This window comes from Choloepus didactylus, chromosome 23, assembly GCF_015220235.1.
Source record: "Choloepus didactylus isolate mChoDid1 chromosome 23, mChoDid1.pri, whole genome shotgun sequence".
NCBI classification, from domain to species: domain Eukaryota; kingdom Metazoa; phylum Chordata; class Mammalia; order Pilosa; family Megalonychidae; genus Choloepus; species Choloepus didactylus.
The window spans coordinates 26,965,696-26,990,060 of record NC_051329.1 but is presented as its reverse complement, the minus strand read 5'-3'; the positions used below and the strand labels follow the sequence as shown (position 1 = coordinate 26,990,060).

The window sequence follows — 24,365 nt, the reverse complement described above, 5'->3', positions numbered from 1 at the left end:
TATGGGCATGAAAGATGGGGAGAGTTATGGGTCAGAATCAGGAAAACCTTACTGTATTGAGGAGAGGGATCCCCAGGATGAGCCTGTCCACCTTGACCTGGCTGGCCCTGCCCCTGCAGAGGCACCAGCCGCAGGTCTCCTGGAGCCCTAAGGCCCCCCTGGGGGTGGAAGCCTGGCGGGTGGGTTGGCCACACACTGGCAGGCCGTTCCAAGAGGCTGAGCTACTGGCTTTCCCACCCACACAGGCCATGGAGAGCGAGGTCAACGTGTGCTACAAGGAGCTGTGCGGCCCCCGGCCCAGCCACCAGCTCCTGACCAACCAGCTGCAGCGCCTGTGCGTGCTTCTGGATGTCTACCTGGAGACCGAGAGCCACGATGACAGTGTGGAGGGGCCCAAGGAATTTCCCCAGGAGAAGATGTGTCTTCGGCTCTTCAGGTGAGCGCTGGGGGCAGGAAGGACTCTGGTGTTGATTCTTGGCCCTGTATAGAAATTAGGGTCCTGCTGGAGGCAAGGTCTCATTTTACAGAGCCCAAGATGTTTCCAGGTGCACTTGCCTCTTTTCACAGCGGAAATTAAAATCATGCTGCTGTATTTCCTGAGGAGGGCTTGCTCCCTTCTTCCTGAAACTTCTCCTGCAGCCCACTTCCTGCCAGCCTAGTCCAGCTCTTCTTCATGAACACACTGAGCTCAGAGCCATGTTTCTTGTCTTCACCCGAAGGTCAGCCACTAATCAAGAGGATATGATTGAACTTTACCTTCTATAGTTTCTGTGGAAAACAGGATTTTGTTTGCTTTTTATTCAAATATGCTCTTTCAAACATGCACATCCCTACCACTCCCCAGAGAGTCTGTTGAAGGCTTCGCAGGTAGCTCACACATCAGGTGAGAATCACAGCATTAGGCAGTAGGAGTTCCAGAAGGAACCCAGCTCTGAAGTAAGATGAACCTGAGTACCGAGCTCTCCTCTTTGGCCTACTAGCTTCGTGACCCTGGGAGAGTCACTTCACTTTAGCCCATTACTCCATCGCTCAAGTGGAAGTAATACCTTCTAGTTTATGAGGAATTAGAGGTAATTCATGCAGAGCTTCTGGGACGGTTCCTGGCACAGGACAGATGCTCAGGAAATGCCAGCAGGTCCTGAAAGTTTTATGTTTAGCATGTCTGGGCTCACAGCAGTTCTAGTTTCCTTTTCTTCTTTGTTGTCAGGTCCTTTCTAGCTCTTTATCCCCTAACTCATGTTCTTGTGCTTAAAGAGTTACTTTAAAAAACCCCGAGTCCACTGCTCAGGCTTCCCTTCCATTTTGCTCAAGGAGTTAGGAAGGGGCAGTATTTCTGAAAGGGAAAGTGTTTGTAACCTGTGTCTAATCAGTACATCCCTCTTGTTCCCTGTCAGGCTAAAAGGTGTTTTATGTGCCCCTTGTTCCTGGACAGCAAGACTCAGCCCCTGGAAGCCGTCCCGTCATCCTCTTGTCTCCGTCTGGCACTTCCACCTGCCCTGGTTCATAGTGTTGTCTTATAATAACCAGCTCCAGACCCCATGAGGCTGTTGGGAGGCAGAGCTGGCACCTGGGTGCTGGTGCCTTCTAGAGCTTACTCTCCTTAGTGGGTCTGTGTGAGATCTCATTTCTCCCCACTCTCCCAGCCTGCTATAGCACATTTCCAGGGTGGGAGTTCTCACTCAGTCAGTGCTTATTTCTTTTCTCTGATGTTCCTGAAGCACCCGTTTGCTGAAGTACTTTGGTGCCCAGGCCAGACTCCTCTGGCAGGGCATGTGAGAAGGTGCTCCTTTGGCGACTCGGATCCAGTTATCTCCATGTCCTATGAGGTATGAGAGGCAAAGGTCTTCTCCTGGAGTCCAGCTGACTGCTGGATCAGGCCAAGATTTTGGGGTGCAGAATGCTATCCTGGGTTGCAGGGGATTTGAAGGCTGGCCCTGGCTCGGCCCCTGGCTGAGTGCCATTAGGCTTTGGGTTCTTCTTCACAGTGTGCCTGGACTTCCCGGGAGCCTCTGCACCCTTCTGGTATTGGGGGGCAAATGGGCTTTGGGGCCAGAAAGACATGGGTTCAAATTCCAGCTCTGCCACCCTTCTGAGATTCAGTGTCCTCGTCTGTAAAACAGCACCTTCCTCAGGTGTTGTTGGAAGGATGAAATTAAAAGAGATTCTGCAGGTATAGAATAATAACCTTCATTCTCCCTGTGACAGTCCCCTGCCATGCTCACACTCACAGTCACACAATCCCTTAGACCAGCACCTTTCTCATTATTATTGACTGTCAGTCACAGGCAGATGAAAAGGGAGAAAGGGCACCCATTCATTGTGGAGTTATGTGTAAGAGGAAGTTTTGCTTGGAGCAGTTTAATTACAGGTGAAGCACCTGCGCTTCACTGGGGTCAAGGCTTTGGACACAGGTCTTGCCTGCCCTCCCGCCCGTGACTCTCAGCCTGCTTGGGGCAAACGGGGTTTGGCATCAGACCTGCTTTTGAGTCTTGGCTCTGCCATTTCCTAGCTGTATAATTCTGGGCAAACAGTTTACCTCTCTGGGCTTATTTCTTCATCTGTAAAATGATACAAATAGCACTGAAGTGGTAGAAAATATGAAGTACATGGCTCTTGGCTAACACTTAGGGCAGATTCTTTTCACTTCCAGACTCTGCCTGCATGAGAGTCTTCCTATAAGCGGGAATATTTTTTGTAATTTCTTTATATTTTTTATTACAGAAATAAAAAGTGCTTGTTGGTAAACATTTAAAGGAGTAGTGCAAAAAGTGAGGGAGCCCAGACTGTCCCCAGAAGTGCCTCCTCTCAGCCAGGGCCCATCCCAATTTGTGTTAATGTGTTTGCAAGCCTATAAATCACTCTTTACAAAAATGCTTTCACACCTTCCATAAAGTTCCGCAGTCTGCTTTTCTCATAATGTTCTATGTCATGTAATGCTACCTTTTTTTTTTTTTTTTTTTAACAGCTACAGAATATTCCCTTATGTGGATGAATTGTAATTTATTTTGTCAGTCATGAGGGCATGGTGTTAACTGCTCTCCCTTCTCCTGTTTCTCTAGGGGTCCCAGTAGGATGAAGCCGTTTAAATATAACCATCCTCAAGGATTCTTCAGCCATCGCTGACTTTCCGCTTGGTCAGCCACATTTCCCCGAAGGTCCCATCTGGTTGCTCACCTCCACTCTCTGCTCTGGCCCACATGTGGCTGTTGATATTCTCCAAAGACAGGTTTTGTGTTTCCAGCCTAGTAAAAGAACACCTGACTAAATGTTCTTTGTCTTGTGGCTCTTTGGAGGGAAGGGGGACAGCTTTGTGGCCTGGAAGGGCAGGTGGAGCCACAGCACACTGTGCAAGGGCATTTCACTCGGTGGCCAAGAAAAGCGGAGTTGAAAACAATCTGGATTCTGCTGAGATGCTTCTCTTTTGTCTGCACACACCTTATTTTGTTTCTGCTTTTTGGGTCCTCTTTTCTCAGTTTTTTATTATCCCTTGCTGTTAGGAAGTGGCAAGGGATGCCAGAGTCAGTATAGCACAAAAGTATTCACAAATGAACTCACCACTTACTAAATTAATCCCCGGCCAACCTTTCCTTCTGATTTATCAATCTCATTCTCCCACCACCCAACCTCCCCTCCCCCAGCTCATGCCACTAGCCAGTTCCTTTCTGATTTTTGGATGTTGTAAATGTCCTTCAGTGCAAGGCAAATAAAAGATATCACGAGGAGTAATTTTAAATCTTGCAGGATTTCATGAAGTCAATGACAGTGATTGTGAAAGAAGCAGAGGCAGAGCTGTTGGCCAGTGAGGCTCTGGCTGAGTGAGTCCAGGTGACCTTTGAGGAGAATCTTCATGATGGGTGACATGACAGATGCCTCCAAAACTAATGGTTTGCCTCTCAAAAGATAAAGAGAAGCCCTGGGAAAAACAGATGACACCCTTTAAAATGTTTGCAAAATGACTTCCTTTTGTGATCATCCCTCAAAGGTCAAACAAAGTGAAGGATGGCACAGAATGATCTTGGATAATTTTGTCAGGAAAATTATGCCCTGCACCACCCCCCACTCCACCCCCGCCCCGGAAAAAAAACAGTACTCAATTCATTCTTTATTCGTTTTAAGGATTAAGATATAAAAATATGTATCATATATACCTTAAAAATAAAGATGCAAAAATGTTCAGGAATTGAGTTATAAAAATACATATCCTAAGAATAAATATGTAAAAATATTTAAGACTTATCACAGTTGTAATTGTCTAAAGTTTGCTAAATACAAGGTGAAATAAATTTTATTTTTTGAGATAGTGTCAATCACAGTTTTTTTCCCATAATCTATCTGCTTTGACATTTTGGACCCCATTGTAAGTGTATCACTTTAAATAGACTTTTCTGGTACTTTTTATTCTTCAATAACATGGACCTCTGGTATAAAAGGTGATTTCTCCTGTCAGCTGACCACTGAGCTACCGGGGGAAAAGGGACCCCTAGCCCTGCCAGCACCCCTCATTTCACAAGTGGAAACCTAAGCCCAGAGAGGAGGGGGGGAAATGGCACTTCTGGTAACAAGAGACGACCACCACTCTCTTCCTCTCAGCCTACATCCTTCTTTTGATTACTCTCCAGCCCAGAGGCCCTCGGAACTTAAATTTATGTGGCTTTTTACCAAGGAGCTGATTAGATTCCCAAGCTCCACCTCTAAATATTCGGACTCAGGTGACCTGGGATGGGCCGAGGAAATGTATTTTTAACAAGCTCCCCTGGGGTTGATTGTCCTAGTCTCTTTTTGGAAGGCACTGTCCTCCCTCTCCTTCCCTTGTTTTTCATGGTAACTTCTCAGAAAAGCAGAACGGGATTCTCTCCCAGCAGCTCCCCCACTTCTCATGTCTTCTGCTCTTGGGCAGTAGGGTGAGCCTTCTTTCTCTCCACGTTACAAGAGCTGCTTGTCTTCTCTGACCTCTTTGCCTGGTCTTTGTCCCCGCCGGCGTGCCCCTCGTCTGGCCACATTCAGGCCTTGCGTCTCACGGCCCGTGCTGAATACAATTGAAATAAGCCTAAAAATAGCTTCCTTAATGGCTCTGCATTGCAGCTTCCACTTCTGTTCTTGGCTGGAAGGCGGCCAAACTGACTCAGCACTGAATCTCATCTCTGGAAGCTGGGACAAGGTTGCAGAGAGAGCTTGGGAGGGTTTGCGAGGGCTTCCTGGGCCGTGGATGTTAGAGCCTGCATCCTCCAGAGGAGATTTTCCCTGAAAAACACAATTTTCTTGGCCTTAAGGAGAAGGGTTTTAGAACTAGTGAGAAGCCCAGGACAGTCCCAGCCCTTAGGGGTATTTAGGGTGGGCTCATTAGGGGGAGGGGCCCTGGCTTGACTCTCCTTTTCAACCGGAATTGGCCTTGGCCTTCCTGCATGTTATACTCTAGGGTCAGGGCTCCATCCCAGACTGAAGCTCCTTTTGGTTCTCACACACCTGGGACTCGCTCCTCCACTTCCTTGTCTTTTAAAAGCTGCCATCCACGAGTAATAACTCAAACTAGCATCAGCCCTTACCAGCTCTCCCAAAATTCCCCTGCTTGTTATTTCTGGGACTTTCCATGGGAGTTCTTGCATGTACATACAAACAAGTCTGATCCCATTTGGGTTGCCCCTGCTCTGGACTGCCAACACCGGATCTTTCAGTGCTATGCAATGATCCGGAGCAGAGCAGCGGGAAGCAGCTCTTTCCTTTATGCTACACACTGGGAGAATGTTCTGGAAGCAATTTTGGAAGCATTTCCACTTGGACCTTCTCTTTCCTAAAAATCCAAACCAAAAACAAAACCCAAAAAACGCTGCCATTCATAGCCTTGATTTCTTGGTATCTTCTAGCCTCTCTCTTATTATCTCCCCAGCTTGCCCTTTCCTAATTGTTTTCTCTACAAATAAATCGAATAGACTCTTTTCATTCTAAGGGTGTTCCTGCTGATCACTTGGGAAACAAGGCTAAGAAGAAACCTACCCAGGGGACGGAGCAGAGCTGCCGAACACTCAAAAGGAAAAAGGTCCCTATTTGTGGCCTGGACTCTGTCCTTTCAATGGTGTCCAGGAGCCCCTTCGATGAGAACAGGCATTACCCCCATTCAATGTCCATTTTGAGTCAGGTACTGTGCTATTTACAATTTTACATTCATTGTCCCGTTTAATTACAACAGGCAGCCAGGGATACGCAATCCCTTCATTTTTGCAGACGAAGAAACAGCTTAGAGGCTGAAGTGACCTGTCGGCTGCCCACCCAGGGCTCCAGCTTGGTCTATCTGCCCTCAAGGCTTTTCCTTTTCACAAGAGCATCTTCAGACCCAACATAGATTCTAGCCAGCACTCTTGCTAGGTTACTAATTCATTTGTACGACACAAAATACACCCAGAGTGACGAAGCGGTCAAGAGTTACAGCTCCACCGCTGAGTAGCTGCCTGGGCAGGTTGTTTTGCGCCTCTAAAGCCTCAGTGTCCTCATCTGCAAAATGGGACAACAAAAGAAGCTCCTCACAGGATGGTTTTAAGGGATCAAGTACCAACTCCCTCAGCACAGAGCTCAGTATTGCTCAGCAACGGAGAATGATTCTTAGTATTGGGGCCTGCCCTCCAGGTTTCAGCCTGGAGATGGGGACCCTTTGGTCCTTTCCTTCCTGATCCCCTGTGCCCCTCCTGGAGGGTCCCAGACTCTGGCTCTGGAAGGCCAGCTTGCTGCATCCAGTCATTCCTGGCCAGCTGGACTTCAGTCGGTCACTAAACTGGTCTGTGCCCTCAGGTAGAGCCAGGCTTTCATTGTCCATTGCTCACACTGGGCCAAGTGCACAGCTGTTCCCTGGGTGCCACTAAAATGCCATCTAGACTTGCTAGGTCCTTGGCACATCCTGACCAGTGTCACTTATCTCTCACTTGGCCAGAGAGGGAGGCTGCAGTGGGCTCACCCCTTCTGGGACAGCCTCTAACTATAGTTGATTTGTTTTTAATAACAGTTTTGTTGAGATACAATACACACACCATAAAGTTCATCCTTCTAAATTGTACAATTCCGTTTTCTTTATAGTATGTTTGCATCATTACACAACCACTGATTCCAGAATATTTTCATCACCCCAAAAGAAACCCCATGCCCATTAGCAGTCAATCCCCATACCCCACCCTTCTGCCAGCCCCTGGCTACCACTAATCTTTCTATTTGCCTACTCTGCTAATTTCATATAAATGGAATTGTACAATTCATGGTCCCTGTGCGATTGGCTTCTTTCACTTAGCATAATATTCTCAAGGTCCATCCATGTTGAAGCATGTATCAGTAACTTAATTTCTTTCCACTGCTGAATAATATTCATTGCACAAATATACCACATTTTGTTTATCTCTTCCTCAGTTGATGAACATTTGTCTCCACTTTTGTATTATTATGACTAATGCTGACGTGAACATTTGTATACAAGTTTTTGCTTGAACATATGTTTTCATTTCTTGTGGGTATATTCCTGGGAGTGGATTTGCTGAATCATATGGTAACTTTTTGAGGAACAGGCAATCTGTTTTCCCTAGCAGCTTTTCCCTTTTACTTTCCCACCAACAATGTATGAGGGTTCCAATTTCTCCACGTCCTCTCCAACACTTGTTACCCGTCTTTGTGATTATTGTGGTGGGTAGGAAGTGTATCTCATTGTGGTTTTGATTTGCATTTCCCTGATGAATAATGATGTTGAGCATCTTTTCGTGTTCTTATTGGCAATTTGTATATCTTTGGAGAAATGTCCATTCAAATCCTTTGCCTATTTTTCAAATGGGTTATTGGTCTTTTTAATATTAAGTTGTTAGAGTCCTTTGTATTTCCTGCATATAAGTCTCTTATTAGATATACGATTTCAAACCTTTTTTCCAGTCTGTTGGTTGTCTTTTCACATTCTTGAATGTGTCCTTTGAAGTAAAAAGGTTTTAATTTTGAAGATGTCTGTTCTAGTTTGCTAATGCTGCCTGTTATGCAAAATACCAGAAATGGATTGGCTTTTATAAAGGGGGTTTATTTGGTTACACAGTTACAGTTTTAAGGCCATAAAGTGTCCAAGATAAGTCATCAACAATCGGGTACCTTCACTGGAGGATGGCCAATGGCATCCGGAAAACCTGTTAGCTGGGGAGGCATGTGGCTGGCGTCTCCTCCAAGTTCTGGTTTCAAAATGGCTTTTTCCCAGGACGTTCCTCTCTAGGCCACAGCTCCTCTTCAAAATGTCACTCTCAATTGCTCTTGGGGCATTTGTCCTCCCTTAGCTTCTCCAGAGCAAGAGTCTGCTTTCAACAGCCGTCTTCAATTGTCTCTCATCTGCAGCTCCTCTCTCAGCTCATGTGCATTGTTCAAAGTGTCCCTCTTGGGTGTAGCAAGCTCATTCCTTCTGTCTGAGCTTATACAGTGCTCCAGTAAACTAATCAAAGCCCAAGCTGAATGGGCAGGGCCACACCTCTTCAGTGAACCTCAGTGATCACATCTCCACAGAAACATCCAATCAAAAGTCTCCAACCCCAACACCAATATCTTTCCTGTCCACACAAGACTGCATCAAAGATAATGGTGTTTTGGGGGACATAATACATCCAAACCAGCACAGTGTCCCATATTTTTTTGTTCTTTTATGCTTGTGTGTCGGTGTCATATGTAAGAAACCATTGCCTAATCCAAGTTTACAAAGATTTACACCTATGTTTTCTCCTAATAGGTTTATAATTTTAGACCTTACCTTTATTTCTCTGGTCTGTTTTGGGTCAGTTTTTGTATGTGGTGTGAGTAGAGGTCCAACTTCATTCTTTTGCATGTGGCTATCCAATTGTCCAAGGATTGTCAATTTTGCTGATCTTTGAAATAATTAACTTTTAGTTTTGTTGATTTCCTCTATTGTTATTGTTTTTCTATTCTCTATTTCATTAATTTCTGATCTAATCCTGCTTTGAGTTTAATTCTCTTTTTCTAGTGTCTTAAGGTAGAAGTTTAGGTTATTGATTCTCAAATCTCTTTTCTTCTTTAATGTACATATTTATAGCTTTAAATTTCCCTCTAAGCGTTGCTTAAGCTTCATCCCCGTAAGTTTTCCTATGATGTGTCTTTATTTTCATTCATCTCAAAGAATTAGCAAATTTCCCTTGTGAGTTCTTTTTTGACTCATTGGTTATTCAGGAATGTACTGTTTAATTTCCACATATTTGTGAATTTCCCAAATTTCCTTGTATTGCTAATTTCTAATTTCACTCCATTGTGATTGGAGAACATACTTTGTACAATTCATTCCTCTTAAATTTGGTGAGTTCTTTTATGGCCTAGCATATGTTCTATTCTAGTGAATGTTCCATATGTACTTGAGAAGAACACATATTCTGCTGTTGGGTGGGGTGTTCTATAGATATCTGTTAGGTCTAACTGGAATAAATTACTCCTTAAACTTCAAAAAAACTAGTTTTCTTTTTTGCTGCAATGTGCTTACTAATATAGACGTAACTTAAATTATTTAACCAATCTCTTATTGTTGTATATTCAGGGTGTTCTAGTTTGCTAATGCTGCCTGTTATACAAAATACCAGAAATGGATCAGCTTTTATAAAGGGGGTTTATTTGGTTACAAAGTTACAGTCTTAAGTCCGTAAAGTGTCCAAGGTAATGCATCAACAATGGGGTACCTTCACTGGAGGATGGCCGGTGGCATCCGGAAAACCCCTGTTGGCTCGGAAGGCAGGTGGCTGGCATCTGCTCCAGAGTTCTGGTTTCAAAATGGCTTTCTCCCAGGATGTTCCTCTCTAGGCTGCAGTTCCTCAAAAATGTCACTTAGTTGCACTTGGGGTATCTGTCCTCTCTTAGCTTCTCCAGAGCAAAAGTCTGCTTTCAACGGCTGTCTTCAAACTGTCTCTCATCTGCAGCTCCTGTGCTTTCTTCAAAGTGTCCCTCTTGGCTGTAGGTTCTCTTCAAAATGTCACTCTCAGCTGTACTGAGTTCCTTCTGTTTGTCAGCTCATTTATATGGCTCCAGTGATTTAATTTAGACGGGTGGGGTAACACCTCCATGGAAATTATCCAATCAGAGTCATCTCCCACAGTTGGGTGGGACACATCTCCAAGGAAATACTCGAAGAATTACAATCTAATTAACACTGATAGGTCTGTCCACACAAGACCACATCAAAGATAATGGCGTTTGGGGGGACACAATACATTCAAACCAGCACACAGGGTATTTTCTATTTATCCAAAATGTAAACAAAGCTGATGCGAACATATTTTGTATTTGAATATTTCTGCACATACCTGATTCTTTTAAGTGCTAACATTTATTGGACGTCCAGAGGAGTCAGCAAAGGAATGTAGATGCTGATAGCTGTGGCTCTCAGGCCATATGTTATTTTGGTGTTTCTCCTGTCATGTAACCTCCGAGACTGATCTCTGACTCTCCTGAGATTCCATGAGTGACCTAAAATGGGCTAGAAAATTCGTTTTCTGCTTAAGCAAAACAAGGTAGTTTCTATTAGTTTCTACAACTAATAATTTCTACTTGTCCTACTTTCTGTTGCTTTTCTCCCTCCTTGCCTTTTTTTATCATATTATTTTATTGTTGAATATAACATATATACATAGAAGTGATAACTTTCCAAGTGCAATTTAACAAGTAGTTAGAGAGCAAATTTCAAAGACTATTAGAGGTTACAGTTTCACAGTTTCAGTTATTTCCTTATTATGAAATATAACATATATACAAAATGGTAATATCTTTCAAAGTATAATTTAACAGGTACATATATAGGAAATTTCCAAAGTTGTTATGAGTTATAGTACCATAGTTTCAGTTATTCCCCTATTGTGAAATAGAACATATATACAAAAAGGTATAGGTTTCAAATTACAATTTAACAAGTAGCTATAGAACAAATTTCAAAGGATGCTATGTGTTACAGTTCTACCATTTCAGTTCTTTCTTGTACCCTAGCAACTAAGAAAAAATAAAATTGTATAAAGATTCAGTATTCATAATCCTTTGTTAAATTCCATCTTGCCTGTTGCTATCCCTTCCTCTAGTTCAATCACTTTCCTGATCTTCAGGAATGTCTAGGCAGTGACCACCCTAACCTGTTCATGTTGAAAAGGGGTGTCAACTTTATGAACAAAAGGGACACGTCTAGTTGATGTTCTTGAAGAAGCTGTTGTCTCTGGGTTTTGCGACTTAGCTGGCATAGGGGCACTCTAAAGGATTTAAGTTTCTGAAGAATAAACTTAATGCGTGAAATTTTTATCGAGTCCCAAATGGGGATCGGGTGGTATTTAAGATTTTTGGGACTGCTGTTGACTTGGACTTATCAAATTGTGGTCATTTGGCATATCTAGGTCAATCTTGCATAGGAGTAACCTCCATGACAGCCTCTTGACTCTGAACTCTCTTAGCCACTAAAACCTTATTTTGTTGCCTTTCTTTTCCCTCTTTTGGTCAAAAAGGCACCCAATCCCTCGATGCCAGGGTCAGGCTCATTCCTGGAATCCATGCCAGGAAGGCTCATTCATCTTGAGTGTCCTGTCCCACAACAGTGGAAAGATGATGAATTTATTTGCAGTTAGGCTTAGAGAGAGATAGTCCACATTTGTGCAACAAAAGAAGTTCTCTGGAGGTGACTCCTAGGCATAATTACAGGTGGGCTCAGCCTCCTCTTTACAGCCATAAGTTTCATCTGAGCAAGCCTCAATATTGAGGGCTTGCCTTATAAAGCAGGAGGTTCCTAAGTTCACATAGCATATGTTATGTCCATGATCATCCATCCATATCTCATATTATCATCACTTAGTTGTACAATCTTCATCATTCTCCATTTTAAACAATTCTCATGACCTAAAACATCTTGTAGCTCCTGTCAGCTCTCAATTATTTGTCCCTAGTATTTGTGTAACACTAGTATGGTATTCCTATTAATTATAGTCCCTAGTATGCAATATGTAGATTTTTCCCATATACCCTTCTGTTGCCAACTGTGCGCTATGTCATACCTTTTTAGCTGCATAACTCAGGGCAACTTGCTTCACCTCTGAACCGATTTCTTCACCAGAATATCTACCCAGAAAAATTCCTATGTGGATTGGAGAGGACTTATGTAAAAATATGGCTATCTCAATAAATGAGAGTGGTTATCGTTACAAGCATCTTGGAGAGAACTCAGTCAACTGTAGCTTTTTTTTCAGACAAGACCCATGGGGATTTCCTAGGTCCCAGATCCCAGTTTGATCTTTGGATGCTGTAGCTATGTACCATGCCCTGTGGCAGTTCTGTCTGACTTCCCTAGGGCAGAGCTGTTCAGAAGAGAAATACTTAGGTATTCACAGGGTCCGTGGGCATGTGTGTTAACTTGACATAGAGCCACTCAAAACAGCTTCTAAAATGACATTTAAAGACCATTTTATTTAAATGTGACCACCCTACCCTGTCTTGGCACTCTTCCTGGTAAAAGTTCAGAGCCTGTGATAGGTGGAAAATGGTTGCTAAAGATGAGATGTGGGTCTTGGCCCGAGCAGTTGACCTTGGGCAACATTTTGAGGAGGTACTGGCTCATTCTCAGAGAGACCACCAATTGCTTTCTAACATAGCAACCATCCCCCTCAGTCACTATGTTATTCAGAGCTCTTCTGGCTGCAAATGATAGAGCCATAACTCAATGAGCTTTGACAAAGAGGGGGATTTATTGGCTCAAAGTATGGAAACAAGGCATGGAAAGGATCCCATTAATCAGGGAACTGAAACCCACTTGACTCTCCAGATTTTTTTTTTTTTTTTTTTTTTTTCGGTTTCTGTACATCTATGTCACCCTCTCTCACAGGAGACTAGTTTTTCCACAAGGCTGGAAACATGGCCACCCACATTCTGATTCTCACATCCCCCCCACCTTCCACAGTCAGAGGACTACCGGTCACTCTCACTGGCCTCAAATTTAAAACCCCAGGAAATGGAGGTTTCTCTTATGCAAGCTCCAGCTAAACATCCCAGATGGCCACAGTATGCTATGCCCTTACCAACAGCAGTCCTGAAAAACCTAGGTCCCTATCTGAGATTCTCTAAAAGATTCACTCACTAAGTTTTTTCTCTCAGAAACTTAAATCCACCAGTGCTGCTATGCCAGACAAGGCCTAAAACCCAGAGGCAACAGCCTCATTAAGAACAACAATCGGATGCAACCCCCTTCCCCATAATGTCAACACCCCCTTTCAATATGAACAAATCAGGGTGGTTACCGCCTAGACACCCCTGAAGATCGATGAAGTGATTAAACGAGAGGAAGGGGTAGCAACAGACAAGATAGGATTTAACAAAGGATTATGAATACTGAAACTTTGTATATATTTTAGATGCTAGGGTATTAGAATAGCTAGAAGGAAATAACTGAAATGGTGAAACTGTAACCTATAACATTTTAAAAAAATTTGCCCTATAGCTATTAATTGAATTGTGCTTTGAAAGTTATCACCTTTCTGTATATATCCTATATTTCACAATAAAGAAAGAACTGAAACTGTGGAACTGTAACCCATAACCTTTTTTTAAAATTACCTATATAACTGCTTGTTGAGCTGTACGTTGAAAGTTAACACCTTTCTGTATGTATATTTTACAATTATGGAAATAACTGAAATTGTGGACTATAACCCATAGCGTTCTTTGAAATTTGCTCTCCAACTACTTGTTAAATCATACTTTGAAAGATATCACTGTCATGTATATATGTTAAAGTTCATAATAAAAAAAAGACATCAAAATAAAAACCAGAAAAGGTCAGCTCAGCTGGAATCAGGCAGTCATCCTTGGACCAATCACCAGGGACCAGTGGTACAGAGCAATTAAAAAACACAGTGGCCCTGATACTTAGTTGGGACAGGGGAGGAAGCAATTCCCTGAATAGGAGGTGCCAAGCAAACAGAATGAAAGGTTACAAATATCCTAGTTAGAAACTTGCACAAGAATTTTATAGTAAAGGCTGCCCATAAATCCACAAGAGCACTACACCTTCAAAACCACATCTGGAAAAGCATACTAGAATCCAATTAAATGACTATTGATAAGTTGATCCCATTAATATGGTGTGCTGGTTCTTTAATGCAATCATGTTGGGACAGACTTATTAGTCTTTTGACTAGGGTGGGACATTTGATTGTTTCCATGGAGATGTGACTCACCCAACTGTAGGTGAGACCTTTTAATTCGATCATGTCCAAGGAGGTGTGACCCCGCCCATTCTGGGTGTGTCTTAATTGGATCACTGGAGTCCTTTAAGAGAGCTCGAGAGAAGGAGCTCAGAGAAGCTTTGAGAGACATTTTGGAGGGAAGCTAAGTTATGTAATGCAGTTTGCCCCTGGGAGAAGCTAAGAGCTGACAGACTCAGATGCTTGGAGATGCAGACAAAGACATTTGGAGATGCTTAGCTAAGAGATGAAGCCCAGAGTTTGCCCGGAGAAGCTAAGAGAGGACCCCCAGATGCTTAGAGAGAAATACCTTGGGAGAACAAGCATTGATGCACAAGAGATGAGACAGAGAAGCTAAGAGAGATGGAAGCCCAGAGACATTTTGGAGAAAACCATTTTGAAACCAGAAACCAGGAGCAAAGGATCAGCAGATGCCAGCCATGTGCCTTCCCAGCTGACAGAGGTGTTCTGGATGCCACTGGCCTTTCTTCAGTGAAGGTAACCTCTTGTTGATGCCTTAGTTTGGACTTAGAACTGTAAATCTGCAACCTAATAAATTCCCTGTAAAAAGCCAGTCCACTTCTGGTGTTTTGCATAATGGCAGCTTTAGCAAACCAGAACATATGGTAACTCTGGTCCTCACTAGAGCTGAATTAGCTACGTGTGGCCCCTCATTGAGAAGGCTCATCCCTCCACTCAAAAGAGGACATATGCAGAGCCCAAAACACTGTTGGGCATGCCCCAGGACACCACCTCTTCCTGAAACATCAGTATGAATTAGAATCAACTGGGAGTTGGTGAAGCACTTTCCTGGACTTACCCCTCAGATTCTGATTGGGGTGGAGTCAAGGAGTGTGCATTTTTATAAGGCCCCCAAGTGATGTGATGTTGATGTGAGTGGTCCACAGACCATGCTGAGAAGCCATGCCCCAGGCTACCTGCCTACAAGAGAAAAACAAAGCACCTAGAACATTGCCTGGCACATGGATTGTACCCAAGAAAATAGCACCAGAAAGGCCATGCAACTTGGTGCCAGGCCCGCAGGTATCTGGTGGCAAGGAACTTTGACGCTGTCTTGGGCATGACATCTAGCCCTCCCCTTGTCCCTGCCTCCCCGCTCCTCAGCCTTCCCAGGGGAACAAAATAAGAACAGCAACAGCATTTTCTTTTTATAAGCACTTGGTTTTATTGCACAGAAGCAATTGAAAGTGGACTCCAGTGGAAAAGTGCGCCCTGGCGTGATTTGGTGGCCAGTGCCCAGCCCCACCCGCTCCAGCTCTGCCGGGATAGAGCGCTCTGGGCAAGGGCTTGACCACTCCTTTGGAAAACAGAAGGCATTCAGGAATAGGTTAAGACATCTCAAGCATAATATGTTTCTAACTGCTCATTCATTATTGCGGTCATCTGTCAGTTGCACATACAGGAAATAAATGCACTTATTGGGAAAAGAGGGGGGCAGTATTTATAGTCCAGTATTTATGGGCGGCATTCGGCATATATCACATTTGACTATAGAAGCTATCATAACATAACTGTCCATCGCCTGGGAAGGGTTTGGGGTGGGGGTGGGCAGGGGGCTGAGATGCCCCTCTCTTGCTAACATATTGCTAACAGAAATTCCGGTTTGGTGAAGGAGGCCCTGTCCTCAAAGCAGAGGGTCTTCTTATACAAAGAAAAAAGAGAAAAAATGAAAATTCATTACACTGACCCTCAAGCTCCCGATTCTCCTGAGTTTCTTTGGATGCTCTGGATGTTCTTTTCTCCCTGACTTACTTCTCTGCCTTGGCAGCCTTGTCCTCTGTGGCCTTCTCTGGAGGCTTGTCTTTCTGGTCTGTGCTAGAGGATTTTTCAGCCTTTTCTGTCTTGGGTTTGCTGGGCTTGGGGGCCTCCTTACTGGGCTCCTTTGGGAGGGTCTTGTCCTCCTCCTTGGCTTTGACCTCTGTTTTGGGTTTCTCCTCAGGCTTCTTGGCCTCGCTGGCCTTCTCCTCCTTGGTGTCTTTTTTCTCCGGTGCTGCTGGCGTCTCTTCCTTTTTAGGCTTTTCCGGCTCCTTCTCTGGTGGTTTGCTGGGTTCTTTGGCCTTGGCATCACCTGGTTCCTTCTTGGCCACCTCCGTCTTCCCTTTGGGTTTAGCCTCTTCCTTCGCCTCCACCTTGGCTGGAGCCTCCTTCTCTGGGGTGGCTGCTTTTTTCTTATCTTCAGCCTCTTCCTTCTTGGCTTCAACTTTGGACTCTTTGGGCTTCTCCACAGCAGGTTCCTTCTTCTCCTCAACCTCAGGCTTTGGGGCCTCCTTCTTGGGGGCCTCATCTTTCTTGCTGTCCTTTTCCTCAGTTTTCGGTGTGGCTGGAGCTTTCTCTTCCTCTACCTTCTTTGGGGGCTCTTTGACTTTAACCTCCTGGGGCTTCTCCTCTTTCACGGGGGACTTTGCCTCTTCCTTCTTTGGGGCCTCCTTCTCAGGAGCCTTGGCATCATCCTTCACAGGAGATTTGATCTTTTCTGGAGACTTGACCTCCTCCTTGACAGGGGTTTTGGCCTTTTCGGGGGACTTGGTGCCTGCAGGGGACTTTACTTCCTCCTTTATTGGGGTCTTGGTTTCTGGAGACTTCACATCAAGAGTCTTAGCTTTCTCAGGGGACTTTGCTTCTTCCTTCACTGGGGACTTGGCCTTCTCTGGGGACTTGGCCTCCACTGGGGACTTGGCCTTCTCTGGGGACTTGGCCTCCACTGGGGATTTGGCCTTCTCTGGGGACTTGACCTCCACTGGGGACTTCACTTCTTCCTTCAGAGGGGACTTGGCTTTCTCAGGGGACTTGGATTTCTCAGGGGACTTGGCCTCGGCTGGAGATTTTGCTTCTTCCTTGACAGGAGACTTGGCTTTCTCAGGGGACTTGGCCTCGGCTGGAGACTTAGCCTCTTCCTTGACAGGAGACTTGGCTTTCTCAGGGGACTTGGCCTCGGCTGGAGACTTAGCCTCTTCCTTGACAGGGGACTTGGCTTTCTCAGGGGACTTGGCCTCGGCTGGAGACTTAGCCTCTTCCTTGACAGGGGACTTGGCTTTCTCAGGGGACTTGGCCTCGGCTGGAGATTTTGCTTCTTCCTTGACAGGGGACTTGGCCTTCTCTGGGGACTTGACCTCAGTTGGAGACTTGGCCTCTTCCTTCTCAGGAATGACCTCCTTCTCAGGGGATTCAGCCTTTTCTGCTGGGGGAGACTTTGCTTCTTCTTCTCCCCCTTCTACTTCCTCCTCTGCTCCTTCTTCCTCCTTGCCCTCCTTCTCTTTGGCTTCTTTCTCTTCCTCTTCAGTTACTTCTTCAGTTACCTGGATCTCCTCTGTCTGTTCCTGCATAATCACGGTTTCCTTCTCTGACTTTTCTACCACCTTGATCTTCTCTTCACTTTTGACCTTTATGTGGGTGGACATGGGGGGTAGTTTGGGGAGTCCTTCAGGAAGGAAGAAAGGACTTGGACCAAAGCCAATCCGACACTCTTCTCCTTCCAGGAGTTTTCTGCAGAATGGATAATGGAAGACATTACTACTAACTCCTAACAGATTTGTCAGTTTGGGGTTTTCCTAGATTACCCTGAAGGTCCATGTTATCCAATCATACGAACTCTGAGGAATAAATGTGAATGAATGGCAGGCACCTTGAGATTGGAGAAAGCCACTTAGGAAAGAATCCCAGTTCCCCCCAGAAACTACACCCCAATGGGGTTGCTCTTGTTGAATGAAGTTAAGGCTACAACTCATGAAATAAAACATTTTTTTTCCCCTGAAAATGGCCTTTAAGAGAGAGCTACATTAACAAGGGTTATATTTGTTGCCCTTCAACTAAAACATTATTTAAGAGTAAGCTGGGAGGCTGAGCAAACCTTTAAGAGGTCTTAGAATGTTCCCACTTGAATTTTAAGGCTCTCCTATTTCCTTTATCCTCATCCTTTGGGTTTTAGGAATATGGTAGTAGTAGCAGATTCTACTCGTTTTTGCTACTCACGAGCTAAGTGACCTTGGCCTTGGCCACGCCACTCTTTAAGTCTCAGTTTCTTCATTGGTAAAAAGAGGGTGTTAAGAGTCCCTTCAGTGTTGTTTTAGTGAAATAATGAATAAAAGGGACTTAGCAGAGTGCCACTGCAGCATAGTGGTTCCTCCTTGTTGGGGATTGAATCTTGTCCTCCATACAAGGCATGTTCAGGTCCCAAATCCCTGGTCCTGTGGGTGTGAACCCATTTGTAAACAGGACCTTTGGAAATGTTATTAGTTGGGGTGTGCCCACACTGAAGGAGGGTGGGCCTTAATCAAATATGGCTGAAGTCCTTAAAAGCAAAGGAAATTGGACATGGAGATAGAAGCCATGGGGAGTAACCAGAAGGTTCAAGTCAACAGAACCCGGAACCGAGTAAAGAAAGGAAAAGACACCACCATGTGCACTGCCATGTGATGGAAAAGCCAAACAAATCCATAGACTGCCGGCCTGCCAGAAGATACCAACCTTGACTTGGGAGGAAGCAAGCCTTCTAGCCTCAGAAACAGTAAGCCAATAAATTTCCATTGTTAAGCCACCCCAATGTGCGGTATTTGTTTTAGCAGCTGGGAAACTAAAACACCCAGTGCTTCCCAAATTTAACAGCATACAAATCAGCTGGGGATTTGCAGATTCTGATTTCAACAGGATCTCATTAAAATGCAGATTCTGATTCAGTAGGTCCCTGGCCAGGGCTTGAGATTCTGCCTTTCTAACAAGCTGTCAAATGAAGGTGACGCTGCTGGTTCATGGACCATACATTGAGTGGCAAGACTAGAGCCAAGGGATGGGGAGTGTCACCATGCTGGTGTGGACAGGTCCCCGGGGGTATGGGCCCTGCTTCTTAGAAGGGAGACACTAAGCTGGAAGGTCCATCCCTTGAGACTGGATTTCGCATAGCTGTCATTCACAGAGGACTTCCTCTGTGGCAGCCCCACCAGGGTACTATTAAATTATCATCTCCATTTTGTTTCCCCAAGAATCAAACGCTCCAAGAGCTAAAAACTTTAAGGTTTGGTCCTTGCTTTCCTCTAAAGAAGTCCTCAGGTTGACTGGATCTTAGGAGGCAGTGGGGGGCTTTAACCCTCTAAGTCACTGTCACAATGAAAGTGAGTCACTTCAAGATCTGTGTCTCCAAGGCACTCAGGCTGCCTAACTGGGGGCTTGAAACCCAAGGCTTAGCTCCTCCTAAGAGCTCAGGGGCTGGTCCTGAAGGCCCCCCGCCCAGCCCACCTCACCTGTAAGCGGCAATCTCGATATCCAGAGCCATCTTGACATTGAGCAGGTCCTGGTATTCTCGGAGCTGGGCTGCCATCTCCCACTTGGTGTTCCTCAGCTCTGTGTCCAGTTGCTGAATGGCTTCCTGGGGAGGAGAGCACCATGGAGGCTGGGGCCAGCGGGGCAAACCCAGAGCAGCCCTGCCTAGCCCGGGCTCGCTGGAGCCAACCCCCAACCCTGTCAAAGCTGTGAGGGTCCTCATACGTGGACACAGAAATCACCCAGAGAAAAAGCCTGATGTGTACACAATAGCTTGGGAAAAGGACTGGAATGAAATACACCAGACATCAACAGTGGTTAACACCGGTCAGTAGGATGATGGGAGATTTTTTACAGAACTTTAAAATTTAACAAATGCTCGGTAACAAATCGAAGCCCCTTTGGGAGCAGGACCCTGTCTGCTTTTGCTCACCTTTGCGTCCCCAATGCTACAAAGTGCTGGCCACATAGTAAGGGCTCAGTAAGCACTCGGTGTTGATGACCAAGGCAGTACATGGAAGCATGTTAAACACAAGTTAAAACTTCTCACCGTACCCCGGTCCCACCGCAGCCACTGCTTCAAATAGATCATTATGCCTGATTCTGATTTCCTCCTTTTTGCTTTCTCCATTTTCTAATTTTTCTACAGTCATCATGTATTACTTGCATGATAAGTCATTTGAAAGTGACCTTTTCTTTCACCAGTTGCCTTTAATGGGGGGGATGTGCCAAGGCCTCCTCAGCTCTCAGACTGGCATTGCCATGGTTACCATTTCCTGAGCACCTACTGTGGCCAGACCCTGCCAAGCACCTTCATGCTCTTCATCTTATTTACATTTTGCGTGTTTCATTTACTCTTCATAGCCCTGCAAAGCAGGTCCTTTGGTTTTTGTGTGTTTTTTTTTTTTTTCTTTTTTTCACTGTGGAGACGAAAGCCAACTCAGAGAGGCAAATAACTTTCCTAAGGATACACAGCTAGCTAGAAACTACCAGAACCTTGGTACGCCTGAGTCCAAGACCCATTCTCTTAACTACATCACGCCCCTCACAGGAGGGCAGTGACTGGTCCAGGGTCACCATCCAGGCCCAGGCAGTCTGGCTCTCTGCCCCGTCCCTGCCCACCTGGTAGGATGCAATGTCGGCCTGATGACGGTCCTCCAGCTCAGAGCGCTGCCGCTCCAGTGAGTCCTTGGTGCTTTTGAGCGCCTCCAGCTCTGTGGTCCTAGTCTGCAGCTGACGCCGGTATTCGATTATCTCCTCCTGTGCTGTGCGCATGGCGTCTGTGTTCACCTTGGCTGCCTCCGACAGTCGGTCCAGCCGCACTGGAGGCAGAGGGAGGAGGGCACAGGGTCACACACCCCTGGATTTGGGCTCCAGTGCCCAGATCCAGAAGGCAACACACAAGGCAACTACTGTGCGCCAGGCAGCACCCTGGAGGCTTAGCTCACCACATCCTATGTGACAGGCAGGTAGCTATTGCCCAAGGGTACCCAGCTGGGGAGTGGCAGAGCTGGGATTCAAAGATCAGACTCTTTCTCCCCCAACTCAGGATCCATAGACCCGGCAAGACAGAGCATACCCTATTTCTTGTCCTGATGTCTGGTCCAGCTCCTCAGCAAGGGCTGGCAGTGCCGGGGTTCAGATGTGAAACCCAGCCTGTGGGGCTCAACTCTGAGCTCGAGGCTTGTAGTTGAACAAGTCAACCAGCCTTTTCCCTCTGGAGGTGCAAGGATGCGCCATGAGAAATCAGGTCACCATGTAGACTCAGCCCCTTCCCTGCAGGGTTCTCTGCAGGGCCCAAGGTCACCGCAGAGCCAAGAGCCTGCGTGCCTAGTCACTGTCCCTTCCTCCACCTGGCTATACATTCTCTTGCATAGGAGCCCCTACACCAATGGAGGCCACACCCTGGCCCCTGCCAGAAGACTGTCAGAGGCATGTGCAAGTCTAGAGACTAGTCTTCACCTCCTGAATGCCCAGATAGCAGCATCCAGGGCATGATGCAGGACCTCACACATGATGTGGGTGTGCAGAGCCAGCTGGGTATGTTAGCAGTCAGGGGATGGTGTGCCTGCTTGAAGGGCAAAGCCCAGGAGAAAAGAGGTTTGCTCCAGGTGGAGCCTTGCTGCAGACAGGGGACAGTTCTGCTGTTGTAGAGCACTGCAAAAGGAAGGTGAAAAGCCACCACTCCCCAATCCCAGCTTTCCTGGCTTTCTCTGCTGGTGCCGGCAAAAACTTAGAAACCAACCAGGTGGGTGAGGATTCTTACCCATTTTGGATCAAGGACCTGTCTGAAAATTGTTGAAGCCTCTGCACCCTCTCTCCAGAAAAATGCAGTTTTACAGACAGTTTCCAGAGGGATCGTGGACTTTCTCAGATTAAGAAGCCCAGTCGGTCCACCCCACTCTTTTAACTCAAAAAGAAATGAAGGCCAGAGAGGGCAAGTGTTGGTCAAGGTCACACAGCAGGTATAGCTGGGGATGCAGTTTAGCTGACTCAGGGCTGTGCTGAATTGGGGATGGGGGACAGACTTGGGAGGCTCCCAGCTTCCCTGGAGGGGAGAGGAGATATTAAAGGGCCCACTGGCACTGCCAGCAACTGATTGGGGTGCTGGTCCCCCAGTGGAAAACAGATGCTTGAATGCCCTGCCCCCTGCATCTTACAACCCTGATTTGGGGCGGGTGGGGGTGGAGGTTAGGATGTGGATGGTGGAGTATTGGTCAGGTAATCTCAGGGGGAGAAGCCTGGTCAGGGGAATGGGGTCCCCCCGCAGTGTGCAGTTAGGTGTTGGGAAGGGTAGACATGCCAGCAGCCACTTTGGAGCTGCAGGGGAAACCTGTTCTGTTCCTGATGGGAGAAGGGCCTCAGAGTGAGATCGCCCAAGTTATGCCGAGAACTGACCGGCCCCAGAGTTGAAGGACGGATATAAAGACACTGGAGGAGAGCAGCCAAAGGAGAACCCAGAGTTGGGAGGTCCCCAGAGACCCAGAGTGAAACCCACTATTTGGGAAGCTGAGCCATGCGCCCTTCCACCCAGCCGCCTCCGGGTGGAGTCCAGGAGCGCCCCCTGTGGCCACGCCGCTCCGCCCCTCTCTGTCTCGCTGGCAGCGGCCCCACCCCCCACCCCCCGCGGGTCCGCGCACCTCGGAACCACTCCTCGGACTGCAACGTGCTCTGCACCGCATGGCCTTCGAGCTGTGCGCGGATCTCCCGCAGCGCCGACGTCACGTCGCACTTGAGGGCGTCGCGGGCCTCTATCTGCGCTTGCGCGGCGCCGCAGCTCTGGATCTGGCCGAGCAGCTCGCCCACCTCCTCCTGGTGGTGGCGCCGCAGGTAGCCGCACTCCTCCTGCAGAGCCTGAGCCTTCTTCTGCAGCTCGGCGCGCGCCGCCTCGGCCTCCTGCGCGAAGCGAGCGAGCGCGCGCGCCGCCGCCTCGGCCTCCTCCCGCTGCCGTGCCTCGTCTTCCAGGCGCTGGCGCACGTGCGCGATATCTTCGAGCAGGTGCTCCTGCTCCAGGCGCAGCTGGCCGCGCGCCGCACCCAGGCGGACCACGGCGCCGCGCATCTCGCGCATCTCGCGCTCGTACAGCTCGCCCATGGCGGCGCGGCCCGCGTGTTGCTGCCGCAGCGCCGCCGCCTCGCCCTCCAGGCTGCGGTTGTGCGCCTCGAGCTGCCGCACCTTGTCGATGTAGCCCGCGAAGCGGTCGTTCAGAGCCTGCAGCTGCTCCTTCTCACTGCGCGCCACCGCCGCCGCCACCACGCAGCCCTCCGGCCCGTTGGTCAGCGTTTCCAGAGAGTCGGTGCTCGAGAGGGCGGGTACGCCGCGGAAGCGGCTGGGCGAGGCCGACACGGAGCTCACGGACGTCCGCGCCCACGAGTGGAAGCCGCTAGATGAGCCGGTCCCCGAGCGCGCCCCGCCGGAGCCGCCCTTGCGGCCCAGGGAGTAGTGCAAGCCGCCGCCTCCATGCAGCGGCGCGAACGGGGAGCCCAGCAGCGCGTCCGCGCCGCCGAAGCTCATCATGGCCGGAGCAGGTGCGGGCCGGGAGTGCAGGACCGGGACGGGGCTAGCGGCACTGCGGCAGCACCCGGAGGCCGGCCCTTTTATAGCCGCCGCGGCCCTGCTGGGCCCGGCCCCTTGGCAATGGGGGAGGAGGGGGAGGAGGGCCCCGCCCTCTCCGCCTCCTCCCCCACGGCCCGGGACCGGCCGGCTCCGCCGCAGTGAGAGAGGCGGGGCAGGGGGACCCCGGAATGAAAGGGAACGATGGGGCCGTCAGAGGAGACCTCGGAGGTTGGGTCAGGGGGCAGAGGAGTCCCAGAGTGGATTGGCGTGGACCCCTGAGTGAGGGCCCGAGACCCTGCAGCTGTGACCGGAATAGGAAAGGGGACCCGGTGGGGGGAGGGGGGAAGGGACCTACAAGGCGAGCTGAATGAGAATAGGGGCATGGTGCCCTTGAATGTAGTGATGGAAGACCCTGCAGTCAGTGAAATGAGGGGATCCCCGCATGAGAAGAGTACAAGGATTCCCTAATAGTTAGAGGAGTCCCCTGGATGGATGAGGGTGCAGAGATTCTGCAGCCGGCTCCGGAATCGGGGAGGGAGCAAGGCAACCGTGAACGGAGAATGGTGGGTGGAGACCCACGAATGGAGGTAGAGAGTTCCCCTAATAGCTAGAGTGGTCTCCAGGAGAGGAATGAGAAACCTGGAGTTGGAGAGGGTGGCAAGGCTACCCTGAATGGGGCTATAGGAGACCCTGCAGAGGAGGGAGAAAGGGAACCCCGCAGGGGGAGCACAATGTTCCCCAAACGGTCTAGAGTGGCCCCCAAGTTAGGGAGTGGGGAGACCCTGCAGCCGGCCACAGCAATGACGACCAACAGTGACGGGGGCAGAGGTTCCC

General features: G+C 47.7%; 2 protein-coding genes across 2 annotated transcripts in view; one reads left to right on the top strand and one right to left on the bottom strand.

The window, feature by feature from the left end:
- THOC5 (THO complex 5) overlaps positions 1 to 3,266 on the top strand; it is a 37,384-nt gene extending 34,118 nt beyond the window's left edge. The window contains exons 19-20 of the mRNA XM_037817222.1: positions 246 to 436; positions 3,060 to 3,266. Coding sequence (XP_037673150.1) covers positions 246 to 436; positions 3,060 to 3,123 — 255 coding nt within the window. The 3' untranslated portion in view covers positions 3,124 to 3,266. The remainder of the gene's footprint in view (positions 1 to 245; positions 437 to 3,059) is intronic.
- A 12,116-nt stretch (positions 3,267 to 15,382) lies between these two features.
- Positions 15,383 to 23,525, bottom strand: NEFH (neurofilament heavy). Its single transcript, XM_037817349.1, has 4 exons — positions 22,616 to 23,525; positions 20,598 to 20,797; positions 19,457 to 19,581; positions 15,383 to 17,705 (listed from the first exon to the last, which is right to left on the bottom strand). The coding sequence occupies exons 1-4, from the start codon at positions 23,490 to 23,492 to the stop codon at positions 15,971 to 15,973; spliced, it is 2,937 nt and encodes a 978-aa protein (XP_037673277.1). The 5' UTR covers positions 23,493 to 23,525; the 3' UTR covers positions 15,383 to 15,970.
- Positions 23,526 to 24,365: the final 840 nt, after the last annotated feature.